General features: G+C 48.2%; 1 protein-coding gene across 1 annotated transcript in view; it reads left to right on the top strand.

The window, feature by feature from the left end:
* The first annotated feature begins 2,222 nt into the window (after positions 1 to 2,222).
* Positions 2,223 to 23,443, top strand: part of LOC116985353 (phosphatase and actin regulator 1-like) — a 168,006-nt gene continuing 146,785 nt past the window's right edge. The window contains exon 1 of the mRNA XM_033040098.1: positions 2,223 to 2,392. Coding sequence (XP_032895989.1) covers positions 2,281 to 2,392 — 112 coding nt within the window. The 5' untranslated portion in view covers positions 2,223 to 2,280. The remainder of the gene's footprint in view (positions 2,393 to 23,443) is intronic.

Raw genomic sequence — 23,443 nt, 5'->3', positions numbered from 1 at the left:
GATCAGCCATGATCATATTGAATGGCGGTGCAGGGTTGAAGGGCCAAGTGTGCAAGTTTTTCCTTGGGCCCGCGTGCGGGTTTGTAGGTCAATTGTCCCTCTGTAAACTGCCCCCTAGTGTGTAGGGAGTGGGTGAGAAAGTGGGATAGCATGGAATCAGTGTGAACGGGTGATCGATGGTCGGCGTGGACTCGTTGGGCCGAAGGGCCTGTATTGTTAAAATAATGTCCCAGTCCTCTGTCATCACCTCACCCCCTGACTTGTCTTACCTCCTCCTTAATTTGTTCCCTGCATCAGCAGGGCGAAGAACATCATCAAGGACAGCTCCCATCCTGCGTTTGGCCTGTTCGACCTGCTGCCCTCAGGGAGGCGCTATAGGTGCATCAGAACAAGGACAAATAGACTCAAGAACAGTTGCTTTCCAAAAGCTATAACCTCTCTGAACTCACACATGCACTGACTTCACAGCCTAACCCCCGGACTTCCATCTATCCACCTACTGTAATTTGTACTGTAACTGTAATTTTTAATATGTGCAATAACCCATACTGTATATAGGAATCCTATTTATTCACTCTATTCACCCATTGTCTTTTTATAGATATGTATATAGCGCCGCAGAACTGTGCACCTTATCCCCCCCCCCCCCCCTTTTGTTTTGTTTTTTGTTCTTTTGAACTAATTACATGTCTGCGCTGAGTACGAGCTGCTTTTAATCTCATTCTACATGTGTATAGTGACAATAAAATGGCATTCTATTCTATTCTATTCTATTCTATTCAAGGACCTTCCTATTCTCCTGTCCTATAATATCAGGTTGAAGAAGGTCCCGTGCCAAATCATCATCTATCCATGAAGAGGCACAGAGTGCTGGAGTAACTCAGCGGCTCAGGCAGCATCCCCAGCACTCTGTGAAACGTCACCTATCCATGTTCTCCACAGACGCTGCCTGACCCGCTGAGTTACTCCAGCACTCTGTGAAACGTCACCTATCCTTGTTCTCCACAGATGCTGCCTGACCCGCTGAGTTACTCCAGCACTCTGTGAAACGTCACCTATCCATGTTCTCCACAGACGCTGCCTGACCCGCTGAGTTACTCCAGCACTCTGTATCTTCTTTTGTAAAACCAGCATCTGCAGTTCCTTGTCTCCACATATGGCATGATCTGATTGCTTACGTTCAAAGTAAGGGAGCGGGGGGGGGGGGGCTACATTCTAGGCGCTACAGCAATGCAAACAGCATGAGGATTCTGATATTTTATCTGCGTTGGGTGGGCAGGTCTTCGGTTACGCTGTGTGTGTGTGTGTGGGTTCATTGTTTGCAGGGGATTAGAGGGGTGGGGGGGGGGGGGAGTCTTCTGTCAGCCACTGTCTTTCTGAAACTTGTCCACGCTCGCCAGATGCTTCTTAAGCAGTGCATTTGTTGGCCTGTGTATCCCTTGGCAGAGAGGAGAGGAGGGAGGAGGAGAGGAGGGGAGGAGAGGAGAGAGGGGAGGAGAGAGGAGGAGAGAAGAGAAGAGAGGAGGGGAGGTGAGGAGAGAGGGGAGGAAAGGAGAGAGGGGAGGAGAGAGGGGAGGAGAGAGGGGAGGAGAGGAGAGGAGGCGAGAGGAGAGGGAGAGGAGGAGAGGGGAGGGGAGAAGAGTGGAGGAGAGGGGGAGGAGAGAGGGGAGGAGGAGATAGGGGAGGAGAGGGGAGGAGAGGGGAGGAGAGGAGAGAGGGGATGAGAGGAGAGGGGAGAAGAGAGGGGAGGGGAAGAGAGGGGAGAGGAGAGAGGGGAGGAGAGGAGAGGGGAGAAGAGAGGCGAGGGGAAGAGAGGGGAGAGGAGAGAGGGGAGGGGAGAAGAGAGGAGAGAGGGGAGGAGAGGGGGGAGGAGAGGGGGGAGGAGATGAGAGAGGGGAGGAGAGGGGAGAGGGGAGGGGAGAAGAGAGGAGGGGAAGAGAAAGGAGAGGAGGGGAGAAGAGAGAGGAGAGGAGAGGAGAGAGAGGTGGAGAGGAGAGGGGGAGGAGAGGAGGAGAGTGGAGGAGAGAGGAGTGGAGAAGAGAGGAGAGGAGAAAGGGGAGGAAAGAGAGGGGAGGAGAGGAGGGGAGGAGAGAGGGGAGGAGAGAGGGGAGGAGAGGAGAGGGGAGGGGAGGAGTGGAGAGAGGGGAGGGGAGGAGAGAGGGGAGGGGAGGAGAGAGGGGAGAAGGGAGGGGAGGGGAGGAGAGAGAGAGGGGAGGGGAGAGATTGCAGTAGCTCTGACAGCCGCTGTTACCTCCTCTCCATCTCCAACTACATCTTTTAATGGCGGCATCTACAACGGAGAAAACAGATCGCCGGCCCATTCGCAGACTGAGATCCAAGAGCGATACACCTTACCTTGCCGAGGCTAGGATATCATTGAACGTGGAGACAGGTACTGAGCGGGGCACTGCAGTAACGGGGCGCCTGTGTGATACACACACCAGCCGCCCAGTCTTTGTGTGTGTGTGTGTGTGTGTGTGTCTCTATATGTGTTTGTGCATCGGGCTCACAAGCTGCGAGCTTCACAGAGAATGAATCAAAAGCTTTGCATTGACTTCTAACTGTGGGGTGACAGGGTCCAGTTTACTGACTCGTCTTATTGCAGAGAGAACGGAATTGGGAAATGAAATGTATAAGGACAGACAGGGGAAATGATGCTGGGGTAACTCAGCGGGACAGGGACAGGCAACAGCAGCAGCAGCAGCAGCGGCGTCTCTGGAGGGAAGCGATGGGCTGACGTTTCGGGTCGAGACCCTTCTTCGGACGATTGTATTTCTTTTTCAAATGAAATGCTTGTGTTGAACACTGGAAAGGGGAATGGGTTGTGTGTGTGTGTGTGTGTGGGGGGGGGGGGGGGGGGGGGCAAAGACGAGGCGTGTTTATTTCTTTGTCCTACTCTGTATGTGTTGGTGAACGGTTGTGGTCGGGGCTAGACCCAGAGGGGTGATACACTCACATATACACACACACATACACACACACACACACACACACATATATACACACACACACTCACATATACACACATCCACTCACACTCACACACCATACATACACCATACACACACCATACACACACTCACACCATACACACAAACACAGGCACACTGACAGACACACACACACACTGAGACATACACACACACACACACATACACACTGACAGACACACAGACATACACACAAAAAGACACACACATACACGCAGACATACACATACAGACACGCACAAAGACACTCAGAAAGACACACACACACACACATACACACACACATACACACAGGCAGACACACTGACAGACACACTGACAGACACACCGACATTATACACAGACACACTATACACACACTATACACACACTACAGACATACATCACACACACACACATTATGCACAGACGCACACCCAACAGACAGACACACACACACTCAGACAGACAGACACACACACACCATACACACACAGACATATTATACACATACAGACACACATACACAGACATACTATACACACACACACACACAAACACACCATACACACACACACAGACATATTATACACATACAGACACACATACACAGACATACTATACACACACACACACACACACACACACACACACACCATACACACACACACAGACATATTATACACATACAGACACACACACACACACACACACACACACACCATACACACACACACAGACATATTATACACATACAGACACACACACACACACACACACACACAGACATACTATATACACACACACACAGACATATTATACAAATACAGACACACACACACACACAGACCCACACAGAGAAACAGACACACACAGACAGACAGACAGACAGACACACAGACACACAGACAGACACACACAGACACACTATACACACATTACAGACGTACACTACAGACGTTCACTACAGACGTACACACCCACACACACAGACAATCACACACACACACAGGCGTGACAGAGAGTGGCCAGGGTGAGACTGGTCCGTGATGATGCTGCTGGCCTTGCCGAGGCAGCGTGAGGTGTAGATGGAAGGGAGGTTGGTTTGTGCGATGGTCTGGGCTGTGTCCACAACTCTCTGCAATTTGCTTGTACTGTAGTCAGTCAAACCACCCGACACTGTGTAGAAGGACAGACACAAAATGCTGGAGTAACTCAGCGGGACAGGCAGCATCTCTGGAGAGAAGGAATGGGTGTCGTTTCGTGCCAAGACCCTTCTTCAGGCTGAGAGTGAGGGGGGAGGGGGGAGGGGGTCTAGAGATATGGAAGGGTAAGGTGTGAAAATGGCAGATCTAAGCAGATGTTGATCAAGAAATTGTAGAACGATACTTTGTTGGCTGAGGGGAAGGTGACAACTGAGGGGGGTACAATCAGTAAAATTTAATCAGGAGGACAGTAGAACTAGTCGTAGAACTAGGATGGGGGAGGGATGGAGAGAGAGGGAAAGCAAGGCCTACTTGAAGTTGGAGAAGTCAATGTTCATACCGCTGGGGTGTGAGCTGCCCAAGCGAAATATGAGGTGCTGTTCCTCCAATTTGCGCTGGGCCTCACTCTGACAGTGGAGGAGGCCCAGGACAGAAAGGTCAGATTGGGAATGGGAGGGGGAGTTAAAGTGTTTGGCAACCGGGAGATCAGGTAGGTTTAGGCGCAGTGAGCGGAGGGGTTCAGCGAAATGATCGCCGAGCCTGCGCTTGGTCTCGCCGATGTACAGGAGTCCACACCCGTGGAGTGCCTGCCTGCACGGAGTTTGCACGTTCTCCCCGTGACCTGCGTGGGTTTTCTCCGAGATCTTCGGTTTCCTCCCACACTCCACAGACGTGCAGGTTTGTAGGTTAATTGGCTTGATGTGAATGTAAATTGTCGTGTGTGTGTGTGTGTGTGTGTGTGTGTGTGTGTGTGTGTGTGTGTGTGTGATAGTGTTGGGGCGCGGGGAACGCTGGTCGGCGCTGACCCGGTGGGCCGAAGGGCCTGTTTCCGCGCTGCATCCCTAAAAACTAATCCTGGGACAGAGGACACAGTAGATGAGGTTGGAGGAGGTGCAAGTGAACCTCTGCCTCACCTGGAAAGGCTGTCGGGGTCCCTGGTTGGAGTTGAGTGTTGGGGGGGGGGGGGGGGGGGGGGGTTATAGGGACAGGTGCTGCATCTCCTGAGGTTGCAGGGGAAGGTACCTGGGGAAGGGGTCCCTCAGCTAACGCTGGCATTTGAGGTGGGATGCAATGAGAGGGAGCTGGCAGTCAGAGTCGAGTTCAGGACAGGCAGATTTGCCAGAAACAGGCCCTCCGGCCCACCTTGCCCGCGCTGTCCAACATGTCCCATCTACACGTCCCACCTGCCTGTGTTTCACCTGCATCCCTCCAAACCTGACCGATGCAGGTATGCGTGAAGTTTCAAGTCAGGACCCTTCTTCAGACCTTGGAAGAAGGGTTTCGGCCCGAAACGTTGCCTATTTCCTTGAAGAAGGGTTTTGGCCCGAATCGTTGCCTATTTCCTTCGCTCCATAGATGCTGCTGCACCCGCTGAGTTTCTCCAGCATTTTTGTGTACCTTCCCTTTTTCAGACCTGTTTTGTGTCTTGGTAAACTTACAGTGCCCTCCATAATGTTTGGGACAAAGACCCGTCATTTATTTATTTGCCTCCGTACTCCACAATTTGAGATTTGTAATAGAAAAAAAAAAATCACATGTGGTTGAAGTGCACATTGTCATATTTAAGTAAAAGGCCATTTTTATACATTTTGGTTTCACCATGTAGAAATTACAGCAGTGTTTATACATAGCCCCCCCATTTCAGGGCACCATAGTGTTTGGGACACAGCAATGTCATGTAAATGAAAGTAGTCATGTTTAGTATTTTGTTGCGTATCCTTTGCATGCAATGACTGCTTGAAGTCTGCGATTCATGGACATCACCAGTTGCTGGGTGTCTTCTCTGGTGATGCTCTGCCAGGCCTGTATTGCAGCCATCGTTAGCTTGTGCTTGTTTTGGGGGCTAGTCCCCTTCAGTTTTCTCTTCAGCATATAAAAGGCATGCTGAATTAGGTTCAGATCGGGTGATTGACTTGGCCACTCAAGAATTAACCATTTTTTTAGCTTTGAAAAACTCCTTTGTTGCTTTAGCAGTATGTTTGGGATCATTGTCTTGCTGTAGAATGAACTGCCAGCCAATGAGTTTTGAGACGTTTGTCTGAACTTGTGCAGATAGGATGTGTCTATACACTTCAGAATTCATTATGCTACTACCATCAGCAGTTGTATCATCAATGAAGATAAGTGAGCCAGTACCTTCAGCAGCAATACATGCCCAGGCCATAACACCCCCACCACCGTGTTTCACAGATGAGGTGGTATGCTTTGGATCTTGGGCAGTTCCTTCTCTCCTCCATACTTTGCTCTTGCCATCACTCTGATATAAGTTAATCTTCGTCTCATCTGTCCACAAGACCTTTTTCCAGAACTGTGGTTGCTCTTTTAAGTACTTCTTGGCAAACTGTAACCTGTTTTTGCAGCTAACTAGTAGTTTGCATCTTGCAGTGTAGCCTCTGTATTTCTGTTCATGAAGTCTTCTGTGGACAGTGGTCATTGACAAATCCACACCTGACTCCTGAAGAGTGTTTCTGATCTGTCGGACAGGTGTTTGGAGGTTTTTTCTTTATTTTAGAGAGAATTCTTCTGTCATCAGCTGTGGAGGTCTTCCTTGGCCTGCCAGTCCCTTTGCGATTAGTAAGCTCACCAGTGCTCTCTTTCTTCTTAATGATGTTCCAAACAGTTGATTTTGGTAAACCTAAGGTTTGGCTGATGTCTCCAACAGTTTTATTCCTGTTTCTCAGTCTCATAAATGGCTTATTTGACTTTCATTGGCACAACTTTGGTCCTCATTGTTGATAAACAGCAATAAAAGTTTCCAAAAGTGATGGAAAGACTGGAGGAAAGCCTAGGTGCTGAGAGCTCTCTTATACCTGCATTAAGGAGGCAATTAAACAGCTATCTAAAACCTTCTTAAATCATAAGATCATAAGTGATAGCAACAGAATTAGGCCATTCAGCCCATCAAGTCTCCTCCGCCATTCAATCATGGCTGATCTATCTCTCCCTCCCAACCCCATTCACCTGCTTTCTCCCCATTACCCCTGACACCCGTACTAATCAAGAATCTATCCATCTCTGCCTTAAATATATCCACTGACTTGGCCTCCACAGCCGTGTGTCACAGATTCACCACCCTCTGACTAAAGAAATTCCTCCTCATCTCCTTCCTAAAAGAACGTCCTTTAATTCTCAGGCTGTGGCCTCTGGTCCTAGACTCTCCCACCAGTGGAAACATCCTCTCCACATCCACTCTATCCAGGCCTTTCACTATTCTGCACGTTTCAATGAGGTCCCCCCTCATTCTTCTAAACTCCAGTGAATACAGGCTCAGCACTGGCAGACGCTCGAGTGCTGTTAACTCACATGCCGCCACCCAGGGGCGGAAAACCCGGGCGGGCCAGAGGGGACACGTCCCCCCCATGTTTTGAGTGGTGGGCGACATCCCCGCCAGGTTAACCTGCCTGGGCTTGCGGGAAATATGGCCAGCGCGGAGAAGCAGCGCTGGTATCCCGTCAGTCCAGACAGGGCTGTTAGTTAACCCGGTGAGACAGGCAGAGTTGAGCTGCATTTAGCGCTGGATTGAGCCTCCGAAGCCTCGCGCGCGCGTGTGAGCGTGCACATGCGCGCGCGGCCGCCAAAAGATTGTGTCCCCCGTCCCCTCCATGTTTTGATAGCGAGTTCTGCTCTTGCCGCCATCGTACCTGTCTCCATCTCCCTCCCTGACAACGGGATAGCCAATAGGTTCCCAGGTCCTAATGATCTGAACCCTAAGGTGATGAAAGAGCCATGTATGGTGATAGTGGTGCATTGGTTGTTGTTGGAGCTGATTCTATAGCTGACTGGAAGGTGATTTTACTCTTTAAAAAGGGGTTATGGGGCGAAGGCAGGAGAATGGGGTGGAGAGGGAGTGATAGATTGGATGGTAAACCTGATGGGCTGAATGGCCTAATTCTGCTCCTATCATCTATGACCTTCTGAAGAAAGGGAGTGGGCGGGGGGTGGAGTGGGGGGGGGGGGGGGGGCAAGGAGAGGAGGAGAGAGAAATTGTGGCACTACAAAGTTAGTTAGCCTGACATCAGTACTGGGAGAATGCTAGTATGGGCGGCACGGTGGCGTAGCGGTAGAGTTGCTGCCTTACCGCAACAGGGACCCCTGTTCCATACTGATTATGGCTGCTGTCTGTACGGAGTTTGCACGTTCTCCCCGTGACCGCGTGGGTTTCCTCCGGGTGCTCCGGTTTCCTCCCACACTCCAAAGACGTGCGGGTTTGTAGGTTAATTGGCTTCTGTAAATTGTCCCTGTTCGCAGGATAGAAACGTAGAAACATAGAAAATAGGTGCAGGAGTAGGCCATTCGGCCCTTCGAGCCTGCACCGCCATTCAATATGATCATGGCTGATCATCCAATTCAGTATCCTGTACCTGCCTTCTCTCCATACCCCCTGATCCCTTTAGCCACAAGGGCCATATCTAACTCCCTCTTAAATATAGACAATGAACTGGCCTCAACTACCTTCTGTGGCAGAGGATAGTTCTTGCGCATAAGTCATTGGAGCAGAATTTGGCCATTCGGCCCATCAAGTCTACTCCGCCATTCAATCATGGCTGATCTATCTCTCCCTCCTAACTCCATTGTCCTGCCTTCTCCCCATAACCCCTGCCACCCGCACTAATCAAGAATCTGTCAATCTCTGACTTAAATATATCCACTGACTTGGCCTCCACCGCCTTATGTGGCAATGAATTCCACAGATTCACCACCCTCTGATTGAAGAAATTCCTCCTCATCTCCTTCCTAAAGGAATGTCCTTTAATTTTGAGGCTGTGCCCTCTGGTCCTAGACTCTCCCACTAGTGGAAACATCCTCCCCACATCCACTCTATCCGAGCCTTTCACTATTCTGTATGTTTCAATGAGATCCCCCTCATCCTTCTAAACTCCAGCGAGTACAGGCCCAGCGCCGACACACGCTGGAACAGGACAAGCGGAAGACCTTGCAAGGACAATTATTTGTACTTTTGTAATCACTATTGAACAAGTTTATTCATGGATAACCCCTTGAGATGGACAGTCATCTCGTTTTCGAGGGGGTCCAACATAGAACATACAGCACAAGACATAACATACATAGAGGCTCTCATTGACCCACCTACCCACACACCAATCCCCAAACCCCTCCATCCCCACTTGTTATAGTTTATAACAGTTGTTAATTGGCTTTACATATCCAATAATAATAATAATGGTTATGTGTTACAGCATAATGTTGATGCATAATACCATAAACCACCTATCATACATCGTACGTTAATACATACTATCAACATTATTACATGATATATTATTTCATGATATTGTGACATAATACAATATAAGACCTTGTTATACTATGCAATACAATAATACATAAGTGTAATGGCCATGCATATACAATAGTTATGCCAAATGATCACACACAGAGCAAGCTAGATAAAGGAGTTCGAAGACTCTAATACTAGAAACAGGTACATGGTTTTATAAGGAAGGGTAAGAGTGTATTTTTAAATAGACGAAATGAGCTAATAGCTCTTATGGTACTAGGCAGAGTGTTCCAGTCAGAAGGAGCTTTGAATTTAAATGCACGTCTCCCAATTTCTTTGTTAGTTCTTGGAATGAAAAAGAAGGGTTGCTGAATATGTCTTAGTGAATATGAGGGTGTGTATGGTAATAGGTCTTGTTTTAAATAAGAAGGGTAATTGAGATGGATGCATTTAAAGATGAACTGGAACCAGTGGTAGCATCTTCGAGCGTGGGGGGATAACCAGTTTAGAGTTTCGTACATAGAACAGTGGTGAGTTATATATGGACACCTTAAAATAAATCTGCAAAGACTATTATAAACTACATTGAGGGGTTGAAGATGTGTATCAAATGTATTCTGATAGACAATATCAGCATAATCCAGTGTTGGTAGTAGTAGTTGAGAGACAATTATTTTTCTCATCTGAAAGGTGAAACAATTTATATGGCGGTAAAGAATAGCTAGATTACAGCTGAGTTTTTTTAGTAATCGTCTCACTATGCTGCGTAAATGAAAGCGTTGGGTCGAGCCAAACACCAAGATATTTGAAGTTCAATACTCGTTCTAATGGTGATCCTTCATTAAATGATATAGTTAGATCTACAGAATTACCAAGGCCTTGTCTGGTACCAAGTAACATACTGCATGATTTATTTTTATTTAAAATTAATTTGTTAAATAATAGCCATTTCTGAACAGAAGTAAGATCTGATTGAAGGGATCTTTCAATTTCAGACTTGTTAGTACTAGATCAGAGCAGAAACTAATATTAAAAGACAGTGTATCGGTGGCAATGATAACATTCTCTGGCGCAGCGGGTAGAGTTGCTGCCTCACAGTGCCAGAGACCCGGGTTTGATCCCAACTACAGGGTGCCGTCTGTGCGGAGTTTGCACGTTCTCCCCGTGACCTGCGTGGGTTTTCTCCGAGATCTTCGGTTTCCTCCCACAGTCCAAAGACGTGCGTGTTTGTAGGTTAATTGGCTTCTGTAAATTGTCCTCGGTGTGTGTCGGGTAGAGCTAGTGTACAATAGACAACAGAAAATAGATCGCCAATAGACGGAGCGATCACTGGTCGGCACAGATTTGGTGGGCCGAAGGGCCTGTTTCCACGCTGTGACTCTAACCAAACCTACACTAAATGTCATGCACATTTTAACTTGGTTTACGGCTGTGGAACTAATTGCTATTCCAAATGATTCACAGAAATGATACTTTGAGCAAGATTTAGAGCATTCTAGCAACCTTTCTTTGCATCCTCTTTAATGGATGATTGTTATCCTGTGAAAATTATTTGCTATTAGGAAATAATACTCTGAATGTACACTAGGAAGCAAATGATAAGCATCTGCAATTTTATTTAATAACTTGTGACTACGACTATTAAAATGACACATACCATAATTGTTCCACGAACATGCATATACAACATAATTTTATAAAAAATCTAAAAATGCATCAGATCTTAAACTTTAGGAGATACAGCGTGGAAACAGGCCCTTCAGGAACAGGAAACAGGCCCTTCGACCCACCGAGTCTGTGCTGACCAGCGATCGCCCCATCTATTGTCCACCTATTTTCTGTTGTCGATTTCCTATTGTACGCCAACCCCATCCTACACACACACTGGGGACAGTCGACAATCTTACAGAAGACAATTAACCAACAAACCCGCACGTCTTTGGAGTGTGGGAGGGAACCGGAGCACCCGGAGAAAACCCCACGCAGGTCACGGGGAGAACGTAAAAAACTCCGCACAGACAGCGCCCGTAGTCGGAATCGAACCCGAGTCTCCGGCGCTGTGAGGCAGCAACTCTACCTGCTGCGCCACCGTGATTGAATGGCAGGGTAGACTAGATGGGCCGAATGGCCTAATTCAGCCCATTCTCGTTTTATGAATTCACGGTGAGGTTTTGAGGAACTGGGCTTGAACGAGTTTCTCATGGGACTTGTGAACACATCAGGCTACTGTTTGTAGCAGTAACCGCACTGCTAAACCAAACTGGATCGTGGGAGTGCTCATTATTGGCGCCTGATCAATATGACTGCAGCGACTGTGCTGAGATCTGTGGTTCACGAGTCAAGAGCATTTAATTGTCAGATGCATCAGCAATGGAATAAATAGACTGAGGTAACTCAGCGGGTCAGGCAGCATCTGTGGAGAACATGGATAGGTGACGTTTCACAGAGTGCTGGAGTAACTCAGCGGGTCAGGCAGCATCTGTGGAGAACATGGATAGGTGACGTTTCACAGAGTGCTCGAGTAACTCAGCGGGTCAGGCAGCATCTGTGGAGAACATGGATAGGTGATATTTCACGGAGTGCTAGAGTAACTCAGCGGGTCAGGCAGCATCTGTGGAGAACATGGACAGGTGACGTTTCGGGTCGAGACACTTCTTCAGACTGAGAGTGGCGCAGCGGTAGAGTTGCTGCCTCACAGTGCCAGAGACCCGAGTTTGATTCTGACTATAATAATAATAATAATAAATTTTATTTAATGGGCGCCTTTCAGACATCTCAAGGACACCTTACATAGTAATCGGAATAACATATAATCGGAATATAACAAGTAATAAAGACATCACAGAGACACAAATTAAAAACAGAATTCAATCCAAAAACAGAAAATCAAAAACACAGTGTGAAGAGGGAGCAGCGGCAGCCAAAGCGCGCCAGCGTCCACTCTCTCTTCACGGCAGCCATCTTGGACACAGACCTACAGGACTACAATTAGACAAAAAAATCATCCCCCCACAGTGGGTAGCACTGTGGAGGAAGGCACAATGTCCAGTCCCCACCCCATGTTCACCCCAAAGTCAGGCCTATTGAGGCCACCGCAATTGCCTCTACGGAGGCCCGATGTCCCTGGCCGTTCTCACCGGGTGGTCTTGCCCCGGCGTCGGGAGAGTCCTAGGCGATACTGCGGTAGATGCAGCGGTAGAGTTGCTGCCTCACGGCGCCAGAGACCCTGATTCGGTCCTGACTATGGGTGCTGTCTGTGTGTAATTTATACGTTCTCCCCGTGTTAATTTATGGATTGTGGATGTGTAGTTTATCTAAGTTGGACGCAAAATGCTGGAGTAACTCAGCGGGTCAGGCAGCATCTATTAGTTTAGTTTAGAGATACAGCGTGGAAACGGGTCCTTTATCTCACCGTGTCCGCGCCGACCAGCGATCACCCCGTACACGAGCACTATCCTACACACTAGGGACAATTTTACAATTTTATCAAGCCAAGTAACCTTGAAACCTGCGCGTCTTTGGAGTGTGGGAGGAACCCGGAGCTCCCAGAGAAAACCCACGCAGGTCAGGGAGAGAACGTAAAACTACCGACAGGCAGCACGCATAGCCAGGACCGAACCGGGGTCTCTGGCGCCGTGAGGCAGCAACTCTACCGCTGCATCTACCGCAGTATCGCCTAGGTGACGGTCCGGGTCGAGACCCTTCTTCAGACTGAGAGTCAGAGGAGAGGGAAACCAGAGACATGGAAAAGTTCATAACAAGTCAGAGCCGGCACCGATGACCAAGGAAAGGTGGAGCCCACAATGGTCCATTGTTGGCTGTGGAAGCGGTGATAACGAATTTAGTCGAGAGTAGTTTATTATTTTCGCCTGTACCGAGGTAGTTTGTTAGTTTAGTTTAGTTTAGTTTATTGTCACGTGCACCGAGGTACAGTGAAGTGGAAAGACAATACATGATCACAATAGACAATTGACAATAGACAATAGGTGCAGGAGGAGGCCATTCGGCCCTTCGAGCCAGCACCGCCATTCAATGTGATCATGGCAGATCATCCCCAATCAGTACCCCGTTCCTGCCTTCTCCCCATATCCCCTGACTCCACTATTTTTAAGAGCCCTATCTAGCTCTCTCTTGAAAGCATCCAGAGAACCAGCCTCCACCGCCCTCTGAGGCAGAGAATTCCACAGACTCACCACTCTCTGTGAGAAAAAGTGTTTCCTCATCTCCGTTATAAATGGCTAAATGGCTTATTCCTTATTCTTAAAGATTCTACAATCGAGCCGTCCACAGTGTACAGATACATGATAAGGGAATAGCGTTTAGTACAAGGTAAAGCCAGTAAAGTCTGAGCAAGGATAATCCGAGGGTCACCAATGAGGTAGATAGTAGTTCAGGACCGCTCTCTGGTTGTGGTAGGATGGTTCAGTTGCCTGATAACAGCTGGGAAGAAACTGTCTCCTAAATCTGGAGGCGTGCATTTGCGTACTTGTAGATCTGGAATCAAGGGCGTGTAATTGTGATATGTATCGTTAACAAAATGCATTGATGAAGATGCCACAGAAGATAATATCCGGTGGTTGTAGAAGGAGCATGCTTTTTTCCCAATTCATTTATATTTTGCAGACGTCTAGTTCGGTCCAGATTCCGTTATTATTGTCACGTGTACCAAGGTAGTTTAGTTTTAAGTTTAGTTTAGTGTTGATACGTGTACTGGGGTGCAGAGAGTATTTTTTGAGGATGTTGCCAGGACCCGAGGGCCTGAGCTATAGGGAGATGGCGGGCAGGCAAGAGCTGTACAAGATCACCCATCATCCTCCTGCCCCACAGAGCGACATAGATAGGGTAAATATAGAGGTTTTTACACAGAGTGGGAGTACACAAAAACAGGGATGTAACATAGAAAGTAGGTGCAGGAGTCGACCATTTGGCCCTTCGAGGCAGCACCGTTGTTCAATATGATCATGGCTGATCATCCAAAACCAGTACCACCGTTCCTGCTTTCTCCCCATATCCCTTGATTCCGTTAGTTCTAAGAGCTACGTCTAAAGGGCCTGTCCCACTGTACAAGCTTACCCAAGAGCTCTCCAGAGCTAAACAAAAATCAAACTCGTGGTAAGCATGTAGAATGTACGTAGCGGGTACGTCAGAGCTCGGGGACGTCTCTTAGCGGCTCGTAACGCTAACGGCAGGTACTCGGGAAACGCGGTAAGCTCGTGAAGACTCGTGCAGATTTTTCAACATGTTGAAAAATGTCCACGAGAGCCCCGAGTACCTACGAGCGGCCATTACCGTAAATCTCTGTTCGAATTAGGGGAAACTCTGGAGAACTATTGAATTAGCTCGTACAGTGGGACAGCCCCATAACTCTCTCTCTCAAAAACATCCAGTTAATTGGCCTCCATCTGTGGCAGAGAATCGGTGGTGGGGAAGATGCTGGAGTCAATTATAAAAGATGAAATAGCGGCACATTTGGATAGCATTAACAGGATCGGTCCGAGTCAGCATGGATTTACGAAGGGGAGATCATGCTTGACTAATCTTCTGGAATTTTTTGAAGATGTAACTAGGAAAATGGACAAGGGAGAGCCAGTGGATGTAGTGTACCTGGACTTTCACAAAGCATTTGATAAGGTCCCACATAGGAGATTAGTGGGCAAAATTATTGCACATGGTATTGGGGGTAGAGTGCTGACATGGATAGAAAACTGGTTGGCAGACAGGAAACAAAGAATAGGGATTAACGGGTCCCTTTCAGAATAGCAGGCAGTGACTAGTGGGGTACCGCAAGGCTCGGTGCTGGGACCGCAGCTATTTACAATATACATCATTGATTTAGATGAAGGAATTAAAAGTAACATTAGCAAATTTGCAGATGACACAAAACTGGGTGGCAGTGTGAACCGTGAGGAGGATGCTATGAAAATGCAGTGTGACATGGACAGGTTGAGTGAGTGGGCAGATGCATGGCAGATGCAGTTTAATATGGATAAATGTGAGGTTATCCACTTTGGAAGGCTGATTGTTATCTGAATGGTATCAAGTTGGGAAAAGGGGATGTACAACGGGATCTGGGGGTCCTTGTTCATCAGTCACTGAAAGTAAGCATGCAGGTACAGCAGGTAGTGAAGAAAGCGAATGGCATGTTGGCCTTCATAACAAGAGGAGTTGAGTATAGGAGCAGAGGTCCTTCTGCAGTTGTACAGGGCCCTAGTGAGACCACACCTGGAGTATTGTGTGTAGTTTTGGGCCCCTAATTTGAGGAAGCACATTCTTGCTATTGAGGGAGTGCAGTGTAGGTTCACAAGGTTAATTCCCGGGATGGCGGGACTGTCATATATTGAAAGAATGGAGCGGCTGGGCTTGTATACTCTGGAGTTTAGAAGGAGAGGGGATCTTATTGAAACATTATTAAGCGTTTGGACACGCTAGAGGCAGGAAACATGTGCCCGATGTTGGAGGTGTCCAGAACCAGGGGCCACAGTTTAAGAATAAGGGGTTAGCCATTTAGAACGGAGATGAGAAAATACCTTTTCACGCAGAGATTTGTGAGTCTGTGGAATTCTCTGCCTCAGAGGTCGGTGGAGGCCGGTTGTCTGGATGCTTTCAAGAGAGAGTTAGATAGAGCTCTTAAAGATAGCGTAGTCGAGGGATTATGGGGATATTGGGAGAAGGCAGGAACGGGATACTGATTGTGGATGATCAGCCATGATCATATTGAATGGCGGTGCTGGCTCGAAGGGCCGAATGTCCTACTCCTACACCTATTGTCTATTGTCTATCAGGCTTCTGAACGGTCCTTCCATGAGCTAGGGTACTGTCCGATTCACCTCTACCCCATTACGGACATTGGACTTTGTCTCTGGAACTGATGCTCTACAATGCTGAGAACTATATTCTGCACTCTGTATCTTCCCCTTTGCTCTACCTACTGTGCTCGAGTTTGACTCGATTGTATTTATGTCTATTTTAATCTGATCCTCTCACCTTAAAGCTCTGCTTTTTGATCTTTGAGGAAATCCAAGCTCGATGAAACTAAATATAAACGCACTGATATTGGAGACAGGATCGTTTTCCCAAGATTGAAATGTCAAATAGTAGAGGGCTTGGCTTTTAAGGTGAGAGGGCAAAGTTGAAAGGAGATGTGTGGGGCATGTCTTTCACATGGGGGGGGGGGGGGGGGGGGGGGCTGGAACACGCTGCCAGGGGTGGTGGTGGAGGCAGATACGATAGTGGTGTTTAAGGGGCTTTTGGATAGGCTCATAGAAACGCAGGGAATGGAGGAACATGGATCAATCACGTACCGGCAGAGGAGATCAGTTTAACTTGGTAACTTGGTACTCGCTAGAATTGAGAAGATTGAGGGGGGATCTTATAGAAACGTACAAAATTCTTAAGGGGTTGGACTGGCTAGATGCAGGAAGATTGTTCCCAATGTTGGGGAAGTCCAGAACTAGGGGTCACAGTTTAAGGATAAGGGGGAAGTCTTTTAGGACCAAGATGAGAAAAACATTTTTTACACAGAGAGTGGTGAATCTCTGGAATTCTCTGCTACAGAAGGTAGTTGAGGCCAGTTCATTGGCTATATTTAAGAGGGAGTTAGATGTGGCCCTTGTGGCTAAAGGGGATCAGGGGGTATGGAGAGAAGGCAGGTACGGGATACTGATTGTGGATGATCAGCCATGATCATATTGAATGGCGGTGCAGGCTCGAAGGGCCAAATGGCCTACTCCTGCACCTATTTTCTATGTTTCTATGTATTATGTCCGGCACAGACATTGTGGGACGAAGGGCCTGTACTTGCGATGTACTGTTCTGTTGTTTGACTGTTGCCAAACTATTGTTGACTGTTGACAAACTAATGTTTGACTGTTTTACTGTTCTTTTTTATAAATCATGTTTCTCTGGGTATCTAAATTACAGATGTTTAAGTTATGACATCGGATGGAAGCTGCATACCAAATCTTGTTGCACCTATGTGCAATGACAATAAAATATATTATTATTATTATTATCTTCTAGGATATACAGGGAATAGAGGGATATGGCTCTTGCGCAGATAGATAAGAGTTGGTCTTGGCATCATGTCCAGCACAGACATTGTGGGCCGAAGGGCCTGTTCTTGTGATGTACTGTTCTATGTTCTAGGATATGCAGGGAATAGAGGGATATGGATCTGGCACAGATAGATGAGAGTTGGTCTTGGCATCATGTCCAGCACAGAGTTTGTGGGCCGAAGGGCCTGCTCCTGTGCTGTACAGTTCTGCATTCTATGTTTTTGGTCAGACAGAGTCTATTCCCCCAGGATGGAAATCTCAAATCCTGGAGGTCACAGCTCTAAGGTGAGAGGGGCAGAGTTTAAAGGAGATGTGTGGGGCAGGTTTTTGATCTCACATGGGGTGGTGGGGGCCGAGAATGCGCTGCCAGGGGTGGTGGTGGTGGCGTTTAAGAGTCCCTTGGATTTGCAGGGAATGGGGGGGATATGGATCATGTGCAGGTACGTAGGAGTTAGTCTTGGCATCATGGTCAGCACAGACTTTGTGGACCGAAGGGCCTGTTCTTGTTCAGTTCAACTCAGTTTACTTCATTGTCACGTGTCCCAAGGTACAGTGAAAAGCTTTTGTTGCATGCTATCCAATGAGCGGAAAGACAACACATGATTACATTCGAGCCGTACACAGTGTACAGATACATGGTAAGGGAATAAGGGAAAGTCCGATCAAGGATAGTCCGAGGGTCATCAAAGAGGTAGTTAGTAGTTCAGGACCGCTCTCTGGTTGAAGTAGGATGATTCAGTTGCTGGGAAGAAACTGTCCCTGATCGGATCTGTTCTACATTTTCCTTGATCTCCATTCCCTTTATCCTGTTTTCACACCTTAGACTTCCTTATCTATGTATCTCCCCTGACATCAGTCTGACGAAGAGTCTCGACCCGAAATGTCACCCATTCCTTCTCTCCAGAGATGCTGCCTGTCCTGCTGAGTTACTCCAGCATTTTGTGTCTACCTCCGATCAAAGATAGTCCAAGGTAGACAAAAGTGCTGGAGAAACTCAGCGGGTGAGGCAGCATCTATAGAGCGAAGGAAATAGGCAATGTTTTGGGCCAAAACCCCTCTTCAGACACTTCGAGGGTCTCCGAAGATACTCCGAGGCTCATCAAAGAAGTAGATAGTAGTTCAGCACTGCTCTCTGGTTGTGGTGGGACGGTTCAGTTGCCTGATAACAGCCGGGATGAAACTGTCCCTTAATCTGGAGGTGTGCGTTCGTTTTCACACTTCTGTACCTCTTGCCTGATGGGAGAGGGGAGAAGAGGGAGTGGCCGGGGGTGAGACTGGTCCTTGATGATGCTGCTGGCCTTGCCGAGGCAGCGTGAGGTGTAGATGGAGTCAGTGGAAGGGAGGTGAAGGAAGCTCTGCTGTGTTAGGGGGAGAGCGGTGTTTGTAACTAAATGAGTTTGACACAGCCCGCACCAGACTGTGACAATAAAGCCCCTGTCCCACTTAGGCAATGTTTTCGGCGACTACAGGCGACTAGGCTGTCGCCACATGGTCGCCGGGGTGACGCCGGTATGGTCGTGAATCGCCTTCTCAAGTCCCTAAAGAGTCGAAACATTTTTCTGGTCGCCGCTGGATTTTGAAATGTTCAAAACTTTTTGCCGCAGCAGTAGAGTTGCTGCCTCACAGCTCCAGAGGGGTTCGGGAGCTGCAAGGCCTACGAACAATATCAACTCAACAGGATAGTGAAGACCGCCAGCAGGATCATTGGTGCCCCACTCCCTTTCCTGTTGGAGATATACAAGAAGCGGAGCATCAGTAGTGCCATCTCCATCTGGGGCGGCGGCCCGGAGCGGAGACTGCGGGACTCGGAGCTGGGGCGGCGGCCCGGAGCGGAGACTGCGGGACCCGGAGCTGGGGCGGCGGCCTGGAGCTGGGGCGGCTGCCCGGAGCTGATGCTGTGGCGGGCCGTCTCGGAGCGGAGACGGCCGTCCGGCTTTCGGCGGCGACGACATCACCACGGAGGTCCGCTGGACTGGAGGGCGGCATCTCCGGCCTGGATCGATCGCCTCAGCGTAGAGGGAGAATAAGGAGGGAAGAGACGGAGACTAAGAATTTGCCTCCATCACAGTGAGGATGTGCTTGGTGAACTCACTGTGGTGGATGTTTAATTTGTGTTTATTGTATGTTTTGTTTTTATTGATTCTGTGTATGACTGCAGGCAACATAATTCCGTTCAGACCGAAAGGTCTGAATGACAATAAAGGAATCTAATTCTAATCCTAATCATCCAGGACCCCTACCACCCATCACCCCAAATCTTCTCCATTCTGCCATCTGGGAAGAGGTACAGGAGCATCAGCTGCAAAACCAGCAGGATGCTACACAGCTTCTTCCCACTGGCAATAAGACTGGTTAACGGACTGTGTCCCCTCCCCATATATCGTTCACCAACACATTCTACCTCGTCCATACTTTGACAGCTAGGCACCTGTCAAAGTAAAGCCACAGTCGGTCGGAATGTCTGTTTTTATTCTATTGTAAATTTTAGGCCTACTTTCTGTTTTTAGACTTGGTAATTTTAATTTGTTTTTAAAGCTCTATGTATTTATCCTTTTTTATTAACTACACTGAATGGAAACCGATGGAGCAATGTTTTTTCGTTTCCTCTGTGTATGCGAGTACACAGTGAAAATGATATTAAAGAAATACTGATACTGACTGACTGAGACCCGGGTTTGATCCCGACTACGGGTGCTGTCTGTACGGAGTTTGTACGTTCTCCCCGTGACCATGTGGGTTTTCTCCGGGTGCTCCGGTTTCCTCCCGCACTCCAAAGACGTGCAGGTTTGTAGGTTAATAGGCCTCGGTAAAATAGTGAATTGCCCCAACTGTGTAGGATAGTGCTAGTGTACGGGGGGATCGCTGGTCGGCACGGACTCGGAGGGCCGAAGGGCCTGTTTCACGCTGTATCTCTAGAGTCTAAAGAATGACTGGGTTTGAGTGGACCTTGATGATGTTGGCTGCTTTCCCAAGAGGGAGAGAGAGAGAGGGGGGGGGAGGGGAGGGAGGGAGAGAGGAAGAGGGAGGGAGATAGGGAGAGAGAGAGGGAGGGAGGGGGAGGGAGAGAGGGAGGAAGGGAGGGAGAGAGGGAGGGAGGGGAGGGGAGAGAGAGAGGAAGGGAGGGAGAGAGGGAGAGGTAGGGAGGGAGATAGTAGGGAGAGAGGGAGGGGGAGAGGGAGAGAGAGAGGAAGGGAGGGAGAGAGGATGGGAAAGGAGGGTGGGAGGAATAGGAGGGTGGAGGGGAAAAGGGAGAGGTAGGGAGGGAGAGAGAAAGGGAGGGGAAAGGAGGGGGAAGGAGAGAGGGAGAGAGGGAGAGAGAGAGGAAGGGAGGGAGAGAGGGAGGGAGGGAGGAAGGGAAGGGGAAAGAGAAGGGGGAGAGTATATGGGGTCATGCGTAGGAGTGACTAGGACATGATGGTTTGGGCTACAGCCACAACTCTGGTCTCTTGTGGTCTTGGGTAGAACAGTTCCCATCTCTAAGCTGGGATGCATCAGTGGGAATTGCTGAGACTGATTGGAGACGAGCCAGATTTCCATCGTCTCCTGTGGAAGTAGAGATGTCGGTGTAGGTTACAAATAGTTAATGAGGATGGGCACAGAATGGTGGAGTAACTCAGCGGGACAGGCAGCAGCATCACAGGTGATGATTCGGGGCGAGACCCTTCTTCTTCAGAGTGAGTGTCAGGAGAGAGGGAAACAACGAAAAGGTGCAAGGGACAAATGAACGAAAGGTGTGAAAAGAACAAATCAAAGCCAGCAACGATGATCAACGATAGGTGGAGCCCACAATGGTTCATTGTTGGCTGTGGGGAAGGTGATAAGGTGGTAACTCAGCAGGACGACAGTGAAACTAGGGTGGGGGAGGGACGGAAGGAAAGCAAGGGTTACTTGGAGTTAGAGAAGTCAATGTTCATACCGCTGGGGTGTGAGCTGCCCAAGCGAAATATGAGGTGCTGTTCCTCCAATTTGCATTTGGCCTCACTCCCACAGTGGAGGAGGCCCAGGACAGAAAGGTCAGTGCGGGAATGGGAAGTTTTAGTTTAGTTTGGAGATACAGCGTGGAAACAGGCCCTTCGGCCCATCGAGTCCACGTCAACCAACGATCGCCCTGCACACTAACACCGTTTCACACAGAGAGTTGTGAGTCTGTGGAATTCTTTGCCTCAGAGGGCGTTGGAGGCCGGTTCTCTGGATGCTTTCAAGAGAGAGCTAGATAGGGCTCTTAAAGAAAGCGGAGTCAGGGGATATGGGGAGAAGGCAGGAACGGGGTACTGATTGGGGATGATCGGCCATGATCACATTGAATGGCGGTGCTGGCTTGAAGGGCCGAATGGCCTACTCCTGCACCTATTGTCTATTGTCTATTGAGAGTCGTAGCGTCTTTCTGGTCGCCGCTGGATTTTCAACATGTTGAACATTTTCGGCGACTGATGACGGGCGCCGGCCGTCGCCGAAAAGGTCGCATAAGTGGGACAGGCCCTTTAATGTGACAATGGGTCCTGTATTTACCACGATGGTCAGATGAAATAAATGGAACAGGATTTCCAGTTCTGGCTTCGATAGGACAGACATCCTTTTTCCCCAGGGTGGAAATGTCAAAGACTAGAGGGCATAGCTTCAATGTGAGGGGGGCAACTTTTACAGGAGACTTACAGGGCAGAAGGTTGGTGGAGGCATGGATCGCGCTGCCAGGGGTGGTGGTGGTGGAGGCAGATACGATAGTGGCGTTTAAGAGGCTTTTGGATAGGCACAAGGATATCAAGAGTCGAGAGAGTTTTATTGTCATATGTCCTGGATGGGACAATGATATTCTTACTTGCGGCAGCACAACACAATATGTGAATATGTAAACATTGTATATAACGGGGAAAAAAGAGAATGTTCAATAAATAACAAATATAGTGCAAATAACAAATAATAATATAGTCCTTTGCAGTTCAGAGCTCAGAGTTTATTTGTTGTTGTGTTTAATAGCCTGATGGCTGTGGGGAAGTAGCTGTTCCTGAATCAGGACGTTACAGTTTTCAGGCTCCTGTTCTAAAAGTACGTCCTTTTATTCTGAGGCTGTGCCCTCTGGTCCTAGACTCTCCCACTAGTGGAAACATCCTCTCAGCATCCACTCTGCATGTTCGCCCATGATCTCATCCACAACGTTGAGACTCTCTCATAACAGTTCCCTATGAGAGCGAGACAATGCACAAGAGAATATCTCCGCAAACGGTTAGTTCGTCACCTGCTGCTCGTGACTTGCTTTCCATAGAATGGCTCCGGTGTTTTTCCACCAATTCCAGCCCAGAGAAAATGTTGGTGAAATCAGCCTTGAGAAATTGTCTGCAATATTTAATGATCTGTATTAAATCAAATTCCTCTTTCAGCCTTGGCAGAGGGTGTGTGGAACCATAAATATGCAGAGAGCTCTTCCAATAAATAATACTCATCTTTAATTTTCACTTTCATTATCGAAGAGGGGAGGGGGGGGTAGGAAACATAGAAAATAGGTGCAGGAGTAGGCCATTCGGCCCTTCGAGCCTGCACCGCCATTCAATATGATCATGGCTGATCATCCAACTCAGTATCCTGTACCTGCCTTCTCTCCATACCCCTTGATCCCTTTAGCCACAAGGGCCACATCTAACTCCCTCTTAAATATAGCCAATGAACTGGCCTCAACTACCTTCTGTGGCAGAGAATTCCATGGATTCACCACTCTCTGTGTAAAAAATGTTTTTCTCATCTCGGTCCTAAAAGACTTCCCTCTTATCCTTAAACTGTGACCCCTAGTTCTGGACTTCCCCACCATCGGGAATAATCTTCCTGCATCTAGCCTGTCCAACCCCTTAAGAATTTTGTAAGTTTCTATAAGATCCCCCCTCAATCTTCCAAATTCTAGCGAGTACAAGCCGAGTCTATCCAGTCTTTCTTCATATGAAAGTCCTGCCATCCCAGGAATCAGTCTGGTGAACCTTCTCTGTGCCT

Source organism: Amblyraja radiata, chromosome 2, assembly GCF_010909765.2.
Source record: "Amblyraja radiata isolate CabotCenter1 chromosome 2, sAmbRad1.1.pri, whole genome shotgun sequence".
Classification (NCBI taxonomy): Eukaryota; Metazoa; Chordata; class Chondrichthyes; order Rajiformes; family Rajidae; genus Amblyraja; species Amblyraja radiata.
This window is presented reverse-complemented; position numbering and strand designations above follow the sequence as displayed.